The following is a 12,233-nucleotide window of genomic DNA, read 5'->3' as shown; positions in this document are numbered from 1 at the left end:
TTATTAACCATCCCGTACATCGTATCGAAAATATTTTTGGGTTATTGGTAAATAAATTTTGAAAGGGAAAATTACGTAGAATCCCTATTAAATACCACAAATTTTAGTAGTTTGATTTCATATCGACCCCAAGGCATTCTCCTCTCTGTAATCGGTACCAATTAGATGTTACATATTTTGCTATGCCCTAGCTCGTCAGATATCCAATCAAATACGAACTGATAAGCAGACGGTTCAACGAATATGTCTTCAAACTTCACATCTCAGAGGAATAGCTAGAAAAATACCATCTACTTTGATGGCTTTAAACGAAAACATAACTCCAATCGAGTCAGTTTTCTACCTTTCTTCTTCTTCTTTCTTCACTTTTGGCATGCATACTAGTGCATTTGCCAGCATATTTCTTAGGTTTTCTATCTTTTGTGCTGTATCAATGTGCGTGTCTCATTTGACGTTTCCATTTCGACGTCCGTTCCCGGCTATGGGTACATAATTCGCAAATATTTTACGACTATCCCTACCTTTTCTGTCTTTACATGGCAAATTACGTGTAGTAAAATTCACACTGGTATGGATATGTACATATTACTAGAATGTCATTCTACTTGACAATGTCATAACTAGCTTAAAGAGATGGCTTTTGAATGTTCTTGGATAACTGTTATTTTTTGTATCATTGCAAATTATTAATTCAGTTAATAAATGTGATAATTTTTTTACTAGCTATGTATTCAGTGATTGTAATAATTTATATGTACCTACAACAAAAACTAATACTCAATCGAGAAAAGAGGAAAAGTTTTTAAGTGATTTTTTAATAATATATTGTTACTATGGAACGCTTAGATAAATTTTGAAGATCTTTAACAACAAAATACTTGAATCACAGAATATATCTTAATGTATTCTCTGCTTGTATCTTCCATAAAAAATACACAATAAATAACTTTTTATAAAGTTTTTTTTTCTCTGATTTTGGCCTTGGTTTAGAACTAGAACCTTTAGCCACGTAATTGTATTTTTTATAAAGTTCACCTCTTAAATCAATTATTTATCAAATACACTTATATCAATATTATTTTATCAACAACTAAAAATATTCTCGATTCATGTCAAATAATTATTTAAAATTGTCACTGATTGTCAGTGTCTGACTGACAATATTCTATTCGACTAAGTGCGTTGTATGACAAAGATAGATTTGGAAAATATTACAACGGACATTGTGTTCATTTTTTTCGAATCCTGAAAAAACCAATAAATCTTTTTGAAAAATCTAAACGCAGAATGAAAGACTAAATTATTACCGAGGGCCGAAAGTCCCTTAGAATAAATAAAAAGTTTATTTTGAATGAGATATTTGAAATTAAAAATGACACTAAATTTTCTCTTAGTTTTTCACCCGTGTAATTTATTAAAATAAACATTATAGAAGTTCTGAGGGACTTTCGGCCCTCACAAATAACGTAATCTTTCATTCGGCGTTGAAATTTTTTAAAAATACTTATTAGTTTTCTCAGGATTCGAAAAAAATGAATCCCCATTAGAATAGCATTGCGGCCGAAAAACGTACCGATCCTCTTAATGTTTCATGTTGGAAAGAAAATTTAGAAAACGGTAATAATAATAATATAATAATATTTGAGGGAGTGTGGGCCGCATGGCTAAATCAGGGAAGTATTTGAAAATTTAAAAAACGGTAATTTTTACTGTGACATTTACAAAATAAATTTACCAAATATACTTACAATGGTGTGTAACGAACAACAGATGGTGTTAATTTCAGATCTGGAATAGAAAATCTTCCAGGATCAAAGAAAGTGGCAGATACGTGTGGTTTTATCTCAAAGGCATTGCAGTTCTCTATTCCTTTTAGTAGATCAACATCAAATTTAAGCTTATCTGCGAATAAAACATAAAAACGAATTAAAAACAATATATATTAGTTTCTTATTTTTGAGTAATAGAGATAGTAAATTATTTAAGAGCATTGGTTATTTCTACATTAGTGAAATTTTTTCCGTTTCACAACCTTGATTAGCCATTAAAGTATCATCAGTCATCATCATCATCATCATTCCTCAACCTCTTGAATCCACTGTTGGATATAGGTCTCCTCCACATTCTTCCATTGTTTTCTATCTTGTGCCTTGTGTATCCAATTTCCCCCTGTTTTTTTTCAAGTCATCCATCCATATTTTTGGTGATCTACCTCGGTGTCCTTTATCTTCTTTAGCTCTCCATTCGTTGAGTCTTTTGGTCCACTTATTATCATTTAAACCTGATATATGTTCAGCCTATCTCCATTTGGCTTGTGCAATTTTTTCTATGACATCTGTCACTTTGGTCCTCTTTCTCACTATCCTATTTGGTACAATATCTGTTCTTGTTGTTCCCAACATTGCTCTTTCCATTTTTTTTAGGTTATTCTTAATTTATTTGCAGGATGTTTAGCCAAAGTTATGGTTTCGGAACCATATGTTATTACCGGCAGTATGCATTGGTTGTAAACTTTTTCTTCAAGCAAATCGGTAGCGTTCCTTTTAGAATATGTGGCAGCTTGCCAAATGCTGCCCATCCCAAGCCTATACGACTCTGGATATCACAAGTTTGATTGTCTTAAAATATATAATGTATTAAAAAGACGATAAAATCCTTTATAAAAGGTATATTTGTTAAAATCCCTAAAAAGGGCTACATCACAGAACAGAACTAGTTTTCTATCGGATGACCGATCATCATCAGTGTTTACGTGAATCTAACATGCTAACCACCAAAATGAAAAAATCATCATCATCATCATCCAACCAATTTACGTCCACTGCTGGACATAGGTCTCCCCCAATTGTTTCCACACTTCACGGTTTTGTGCTGATTTTTGCCAGTTTTTACTAATCCGCCTGATATCACCTGTCCATCGTGTAGGCGGCCTTCCTCTACTTCGTTTATCTTCTCTTGGTCTCCACTCCATCAGCCTTCGTGCCCATCTTGAATCTTTCAGCCTGGCGACGTGTCCTGCCCAGTTCCATTTGAGCCTGGTGATACGTTCTACAACATCTGCGATACGGGTTGTTTGTCTGAGATCTTCATTTCTTATTTTATCCCGTAGAGTTACGCCCAGCATGGATCTTTCCATGCGCCTTTGAGCAACCCGCATTTTCGACGCTGTTGCCTTGGTTAGAGTCAGTGTCTCTGCTCCATATGTCATTACCGGTAGCACACATTGGTCAAACACTTGTCTTTTTAAACCGATCGGTATACTGCTCCTAAATATGTCTCTCAGAGCTCCGTAGGCTGCCCAAGCAATGAAAAAATATGTGGGTAAAAACCCTTTACTATGTTCCGTCATAGGAACATAGATGAAAAATGTGAAATTAAACATGTATGTTTAAAATATCCAATGTTGTATGCTCTAGGTACCATTGAGCTCGAATTTGACTTGTTCACATCATGACTATATGGTAGCAAGAGAGTTTTTTTATATAATGTATTATTTTTTAATTTTCTGGCGTCTATATCCAGCTAGTTTCAATACATTTTATGAAGTCACTTATTTCTCGTCTAGGGGGCCGGTAAGACATTTTTAGTAGAGGAACACAGATAAGGTGTTACGACATTTAGGATGAACAAAGGATGCAAATCTAAACTTCTACACTATCATGAAAAATTTCATGCTTGTCTATAAATCTTGTGTAGGTATGTGCCTGACAAGAAATCCATAATTATATTGTAGGTACATATGTTGTGAACCTGTAGCCAGCAGAGACTGGATATTGAATGGTACATGCATATTAAATTTAATTAAATTTTTATAGAGGGAGTTTGAATGCTTTTGAAACTTAGTAGAATCAAAAGAGATATGATCAATTTTTCCGTACTGTTTGCAATTGTTGTCTTTCACCACATTTATTTTAAGTAAATGACATGGATAGTACGCATGTCCAAAGTATTTAATGATTAAAAAGAGTACATTACCTTTGTTTATTGGTCCCAACAGTTGTGCTATTCTGAATACGTAATCCGGAGTCCAGAAGTTTGGTATCCGAACGAAGATTTTTCCGGTGTCGGCAGGTAAGTAGAATCCAAGTTTGTGCAGTAGCAGTATAAAAGGCTGATGTTTCAAAATATTGGCTTGATCGACAGTCCATGGGATCAGTGGAATAGGCAGATTAGATACTACAATGATTAAACAAATAAATTATTAATTTTTTTTACAAATAAATGGCAGATATCGATCACATTTATTTATTAAATGTGGTCTAAATAAAAGTGAACCCAGTTTATGTTTAGTTTCGATTAAGAGGATATTCACCACCTCTAGACAGCTATTTCTGTCTCTCAGACGTCTTCAGTAGGACTATGTGAACACCTCTGAACCCAGACGAAAATAAACTGCGTATTTAAGTGGAATTTCAAAAATAATTAGAAAATGTTTCAGATTTATATCATTATTTATTCTTTTAATTTTATTTTAATAACGATTTTGTATCTGGGACTTTTCTTCTTTTCTCTAGTCCAAATACTTTCGTTCTCAGAGCGTAATCAGGAGCATCTCGTCAAAAAAGGAAACTAATTATATAAAAAAATAATACAAAAACACACACTGGACAAAGGACAAGCAGATTAAAATATTTGTTCGGGGGCTACATTATCGGCTATGATTGGAGATCATCATCTCCAAAAAAGAAAAACTAAAACAGAAACGAGAATTCTGGGAAATGAAGCAACAGTTAAAAGATATGAAGCAAATAAAGAGATTAGGAATTTTTACCAAGAGGTCAAAGTCAATAACGCTTCGGATCCGGGAAGCGCATGCTTCTGCAGAAGTAAAGAAGGCACGTTAATAAGAACTAGAAAACCAGGCTGGAGCAAAACAACGATGAGGCCGAAATAAACGAACCATCAGATAGTGAGATAGAGGAAATAATAGTTAAAGAATAACAAGAGTTAAGGAGAAAACGGTATCACAGCAGAAATATTCAGCAGAAGGTTGGTGAAAGAGCTCTGAGATGCTACGTGTTTTCGATACTGCAATATGGACTTGAAAGCTGGACTTTGAAGCAAGAACACATAAATAAGGTACAGACATTTGAAATTTGGTGTTACAGGAGGATGCTTAGAATAGCATGGTCACAGAAGAAAACGAACACGGAAGTATTGCTAGAAATGGGCAAAGTATACGAAATAATCAATACAATGAAAATAAGAAAGTTACAATGTCTGGGATACCTAATCAGGGGACAGCGATTTAAAATGTTAAGACTGATAATACAGGGAAAGACAAAAGGAAGAAGGAGTAATAGGAAGAAGGAGAGTGTCATGGTTGAAGAATTTAAGGGATTGGTTTAAATGCAGTTCAGAGCAGCGATAGATAGAGCAAATATAGTGATGATGATATCCAACCGCCGATTGGGAGACGGCACTTGAAGAAGAACAATAAAGAGCACGCTGGACATGTATATTGAATAATAAAAAAATATTTTTAAGAAACGCTATTCTTTAGTTACGAGTGACTAAAATTAAACATATCATAAAAAAATCAACTAAAAAACAAAAAATTAAAAAAATTGAAAAAATTTAACACATTTGTCAAAGAAAAGCATGGCGCGTCTTCATCGAATAAACGGTTTTCGCACCACGCTTTTCTTTAACGAATGTGTTAGATTTTAAAATTTTTTTTTATTTTTGGCTTTTTAGTTGATTTTTTTTATAATATGTTTAATTTTAGTCACTCCTAACTAAAGAAAAGCGTTTCTTAAAAATATTTTTTTACTATTTTTGAAGATATTCTTCTTTAGCGGCGAATCGATTGAGGGTAAAATTTGATTGATCCCCGCGCATGCGCACACCGACAGTATGGTATTAGTGGTTATACGGGCTCTGATTGGGTGTTGAAATTTTGAAATGATGTGTCAATAATTGTTCAATATGGAGGTTATCGGTAAACAAAAATATTGTATAATATTAGTTTTTATTCATGTGTGGACAGAAATAAAATCAAATTTATAATTATAGTGACTTTTTAAATAGTTTTGAAAAGCCGCAGGTAAGTAATTCTAAATGTTTCAGTTGGAAATACCTAATAGTTTCAATACCTATCTATTTGGAAAATGTAAACAAAATAATGTAGTTACCTATTAGTAGGCAATGCTTTAATTTACATAATCTGATTACGAACAAACTTTCTACAAATATTCATCTCATATATCATTTTTTTACTATATATTTTGTTGTATTTTATTTCGACAAAAATCAAACTAATAATTTTATTAAATTCATATAAATTTATGGTGTAAACGTTTAGTTTGTGTATATTCCCACATGACGTATACGAGAGTTTGGTGCAGTTTGAAATGCCGTCAACTTTCGTACGGCGCGGTAGACGTGAAGTGGGTTCGAGCCCCAGGCAAGTTATTATTTTTTTTATTTTTTTTTACAGATTTTATGATTGTAAGTATATTATATAATTTTTGAAGATATGTATTCTTCTTTTTTGAAAGTGGTAGATAAGAAAGTTAGTTTGATTTTTAAATAAAATAAGTACAAATAACCTTTTAAGTATATTTACTTCGTTTAAATTACCTATTATACAGGGTGTAACAAAAATACAGGCCATAAATTTAATCGCGTATTCTGGGACCAAAAATAGTTCGACTGAACCTAACTTACCTTAGTATAAATGTGCACGGAAAAAAAGTTACAGCCCTTTGAAGTTACAAAATGAAAATTGATTTTTTTCAATATATCGAAAACTATTAGAGATTTTTTATTAAAAATGGACATGTGGTATTGTTATGGCAGTATTATTTTAAGAAAAAATTATAATGAAATTTGGACACCCCAATAAAAATTTTATGGGTGTTTGTTTCCTTTAAACCCCCCAAACTTTTGTGTACGTTTCAATTTAATTATTATTGTAGCGCCATTAGTTAAACACAAGTTTTGAAAAACTTTTTTTGTTTCTTAATACTTTTTCCAAAAGTCAGTTTTTATCGAGATATTTGAATATTTGTCAAATTCACCACATATTTGTATATGGTAAAGTACGATTATGGAGACTTGGTAATAATATGAAAATTTATTTATGATTTACATTTTTAGGTATATTTTGAACCATATTAAAAAAGAAGCCACATCTCGATAAAAGATGCTTCATCAAAAAAATACAAAGAGGCAAAAAAGTTTTAAAAACACTGTGTTTAACTAATGGTACCGCACTAATAGTTTAATTGGAACGTATACAAACATTTGGGGGGTTTAAAGGAACAAAATCCTCATAAAATTTTTATGTAAACATATTAAAAAAGAAGCCGCAACTCGGTAAAAACTGCCTTATCGAAAAAATATTAAGGGGCAAAAAAAGTTTTAAAAATATTTAGTTTAACTAATGGCACCAGAATAATAATTTATTTGAAACGGACACAAAAGTTTGGGGGGGTTTAAGGGAACAAAACCCCCATAAAATTTTTATGGGGTGTACAAATTTCACTATAATTTTTCTTGAAGATGTTGTTGCCATAAGAATGCCACATGTTCATTTTCAACAAAAAAATCTCTAATAGTTTTCGACATATTCGAAAAAATCGATTTTCATTTTGTAATTTCAAAGGGCTGTAACTTTTTTTGTGTACATATTTGTACTAAGGTAAGTTAGGTTCATTCGATCTATTTTTGGTCCTAGAATATGTGGTTTAATTTATGACCTGTATTTTTTTACACCCTGTATAATAGAAGAATATCTTCTTACGTGCGTACAAAGTACACACACATTCTTTTTTTACTTTATAGTCTTACACTTTTCACATATTAAAATATATCGTCATGTTTCTTAAAATATGTATAAAACATATGATGTACTAACATGAAAAGTAGTCGGAATCGGCAAACAATTTGAAACTTTATTGTTTATTTATGAAGCATAACGTAAACAATTAACGTAAAAAGAGAAAATATGTATAGTTCATATAATTAGCTACAATCTGTAAAAGTTTCCAGTTTCTTCAATGTAAAAAACAAGAGAATTTAAGCATTTTCCTTTAAAATCGTTTTTTTATTTAAACAATTAATTAAACAAAAAAATTTTTTATTGACTATTTGTGTATTGTTCCCGCGAATGCATATGTCTGCAAATTTTTAGTCATTTGCATTGAAGAAAAGGCAGTCAAATTAACGTCCAAAGATTTGACCCAAACGATTGAACTAAAGAAAAGCGTTTAATTAATTAATACGACAAAACGAATTCTAATGTTAATTGTAGCACAAAACGTCTCTACCGGTGGTTTTTCTAAGACTACGATAAAAACACGAATTTTTTGAATTCGAGTTTTGGTTGAAGTTTTGTTTCGTATCGTATTAAAATTTGACACGAATAAACGCCGATTTATATATAAACAAATATATGAGCGTTCAAAATTTAAAACTTTATTGTTTATTTATGAAGCATAACGTAAAGAATTAACGTAAAAAGTGAAATTATGTATAGTTCACATAATTAGCTACAATCCGTACAAGTTTCAAGTTTCTACATTGTAAAAAACAAGAGAATTTAAGCATTTTCCATTAAAATCGTTTTTTTATTTAAATAATTATTAATCATAATTTTTTTTTTATTGACTATTCGTGTATTGCTTCCGCGAATGCATATGTCTGCAAATATTCATTCATTTGCATGAAGAAAAGTCAGTCAAATTAACGTCTAAAGATTTGATGCAAACTATTGAAGTAAAGAAAAGCGTAAACAATAATTAGAAATATACTTACATGCGAAATTATATACTGTCGGTTCTAATAAATTTTCATTCCCCTTGAACTCTTCGGGATTTCCAAGAACTAACTTAACATAGCAAACCTCCAGTAAGACCTCCTGCAGCCAAATCAAAAATTTCCCTTTATTTTCTTTGTACAAATACTCCTTAATAACCTTCGTGTCACTGTCAATTAAACTATCATCGCACCCTAACTCATCCTCCATTATATCTTTGGTTTCTTCATCTTCAGATAAAGAATCTATCCTCTCGATTCTATGCTGTCTCCTCAAATCATTATACTCGTTTTCGCTGATAATATTTTGTTCTAGAAGTTCCTCTATAATCGATATTTGAGATTTAAACTTGAATCCACCTGCTTCGTAGCTTTCAATGATTTTGGTAATCGTGTCCGAGGATTCTTTGTTTTTATTGTAATACTTTAGAAGATTATCTTTCTCTTCTTTAGTCCACCTAAATAACATTAGTATTTCATCGAGAGAGCTATACCTGGGCAGAAAAAAACAGTAATTTTTAAAATGTGTACCGGGTGACGCAGATTTTTGATGACCCCTGTAATTTTAGCTTTAAAATAATGTAAAATATATATACATGTTATATCGGAAGCAATTTTAAAGTAAGTGGTAATATGTTAAAGCATGTTTAAGGTTTTGTTAGTAATTTTATTATCGTTTTAGGTATATATTTTTTATCTTATTTTGTAACATTCAAAGACTATCTCTAAAAATTAATGACAAAATGTTAAAAGCCGAGAAATAAAGAGATATCTTTTTGAAGATATTCTTCTTTAGGCGCGATTCGATTGAGGGTAAAATTGTACATAAATCTGCGCGCCTGCGCACACAGACAGTATGTAGTTCCTTGCTAATCTTTCAAGATAGGTATTTATGTATCTGTATCCGTGCAAATAAGTCATTAAAAGAATATAATAGTGTTTTTAGTAAATGTATTATTTATTATAATTCTTGTGTTTTTGGATTTGTGTTTCTCTGTAGTAAAATAATAAAATATTATGTAGACATAACATTTTTACACTATTTGTCGCCGTGTTGTGTAATTATATCCGAAACTTACATGTCAATTAGAACGACCTCGCTGGTGTAGTTGGTAGGGCGTTAGCTCCGTGATTGGAATGACGCGGGTTCGAATCCTGGGCGATTCATATTTTTTTTTATTCTTGGTTGTTTTAATAAAAAAAATTTGAAAGTGGTAGATAAGAAAGTTAGTTTAATTTTTAAATAAAATACAAATAACCTGTTAAGTATATTTACTTCGTTGAAATTACCTATATAATAGAAGAATATCTTCTTACGTGCGTACAAAGTACACACACATTCTTTTTTTTCTTTTGGCATCATAACCCTTGATGGGTCTAAATGGACAATTGGATGTAAATATCAGGATCGAATTGTTTTGTAATGCCCCTTTGTCCGCTTCTTCTCGATCGACGATGGTAAATAAATTTTGGAAGTGTGGAGTAAAAATATGGTTTTATTGACAGCTACTGGGTATTACACTATAGATATTGTTCAGGCAACTTTCTAAAATAGACTGCTATTCAGGTTCTCTGGTGCTCAAAGGTTCTCGTAAGGCTTCTACTTCTAATTTCGGTGCTTTCTGGTCTTCGTTTTATTTTTTCTTTTCTCCACTAAAGGGTCGTCTCCTTCGAAGCTCCAATCCAATTAACGCCCTTTTGATGTTGTTTTGTCGAAGGACCAAATGGAGTCTGACTATGTCCTTTGTCCTTCCATTCAGATATCTCTTACGCCCTTCTCCTCCATTGTTTACATTCATGGTTTTCAGGTCGTCTTCAACGTGATTTAACCATCTCGTTCTGGCTCTTTCTTTTTTTTTTATCTTCCTATTGGCTTCCATTGAAATATTTTCTTTGCTGTTTTTACATCTTCTTATCTCTGGACACATCCCAACCATGACAGTCTTTCACTTTTCACAAATCTTACAATAATATACCCTACATTCAATTCAGTAACCTCGTCGTTTCTCCTGATTCTCCATGTGCTGTCTTCCTCTTGCACCGGGCCATACAGTTTCCTAGAATCTTTCTCTCGAATATCCTGAGTTAAGCTTCATCTTTTTTGTCATGACCCAGGTTTCACAACCATAGGTTACTACAGGTCTAATCAATGTTCTGTAGATAGTCATTTTGGTTCTTTTCATTCATTCTTATGAATTTTCATTCATTCTTACGAATTTTCATTCATAAGAGTTAGTGGAGGGAAAAAAGGAATTCTTAGCAAACGTGACTAGTTAATAAAAATTTCGAAGATATACGAATATGTAAGATTCAACAGAAAAATGAAAAGAGTGGAAACAAAAAGGAAAAATGGGCGTGAAAATATGAGGATATAGAGACATGCTTAGGAGGAATAAAGTTTTTAGAGGCGTGAAAGTTTATAAACAATTTGAGAAAAGAAATAAAAGGAAACATGGAATTAATAGATACTAAAGAGTGGGAATCATACTAAATAATCCTATTAAGAGAGAACAGAAGTCAATTTAAGGAAGAGTAAGCGAAATCAGATCAATAGAAGGAGTATAAGGATAAGGAATCTTAAAAAGAAATGATGAACCAATCCAGGGAAAATCCAGACTAAGAAAATAAACAAAAATATTAATAAAGTACTCCCGGACAATTTGACGAAACGTATTAAAAGAGAGATTAAAACGGTCACAGAAATGGTGATGACATTGTAGCTTCATATTAGATCACCACCATCCGTTTGGGCACTTTTCTTCCTCTAGGAGACGTCAGAACGACTTTGTGATGCGATTTGAAACAAACTAAATCCAGCTGTATGTCTTCTTCTAATACTCGTTGTAGATATGTCGATCTGTTAATTCCTATGTTGAAGTATCTCTTGAGAGGTAGACGGTCAGCTATTTCTCCATCTTTTTGGTGGTTTCCCCGGTGGACGCTTGCCTGATGGTTTTCCTTCTAGCGCAATTCTTGGTTGTCTATGCTCCTCCATTCTTTTTATATGAATGAACCATTCTCTTCGTCTTTGCCTGTCCCATCTTACTACATCTTGCAAGACACCTTGTTCTCTGATGATGTTGTTTCGTAGTCTATCTCTTCTTGTCTTCCCTGCTATTGCTGTTAGTGTCCTCATTTCGGCTGTTCGTAGCATGCTTTTGGTTTTATTGGTGTCTTCTTTTGATTCAATACCATAGGTGATAACAGGTATGATGCAAGTTTTATAAATTCCAACTTTGCTGTCCATTCTCATATATGGGTTATTCCAGACCACATCTCTCAAACATACGGACATGACTGCGGCCTTGATTATTTGTCCTCTTAGATGGACATGATAACTTGCTAAATCTACACCTAGGTATTTGAATTGGTTTAGCTGTTCTATGGGTTTCTCCTCTACCACGACCTTGCATCTAATTGGATTTTTGGTAATGGTAATGCATTTTGTTTTATGCGTGGATATGTTCATGTTG

General features: G+C 32.4%; 1 protein-coding gene across 3 annotated transcripts in view; it reads right to left on the bottom strand.

Annotated features, from left to right (window-relative positions):
• The window catches only part of LOC114336526 (protein timeless), a 52,609-nt gene that overhangs the window by 7,372 nt on the left and 33,004 nt on the right, over positions 1–12,233 (bottom strand). For 2 of the 3 annotated variants that reach the window (XM_050655019.1, XM_050655021.1), the window contains 3 exons: positions 8,761–9,254; positions 3,976–4,176; positions 1,749–1,902 (listed from right to left, as the gene is read on the bottom strand). In XM_050655019.1, coding sequence (XP_050510976.1) covers positions 1,749–1,902; positions 3,976–4,176; positions 8,761–9,254 — 849 coding nt within the window. The remainder of the gene's footprint in view (positions 1–1,748; positions 1,903–3,975; positions 4,177–8,760; positions 9,255–12,233) is intronic. The other variant, XM_050655020.1, reaches the window with a different exon arrangement.

Source organism: Diabrotica virgifera, chromosome 6 (assembly GCF_917563875.1).
Source record: "Diabrotica virgifera virgifera chromosome 6, PGI_DIABVI_V3a".
In the NCBI taxonomy this organism is placed as follows: domain Eukaryota; kingdom Metazoa; phylum Arthropoda; class Insecta; order Coleoptera; family Chrysomelidae; genus Diabrotica; species Diabrotica virgifera.
Note: the sequence above shows the minus strand (reverse complement) of the source record. Positions and strands in the feature narration are given on the sequence as shown.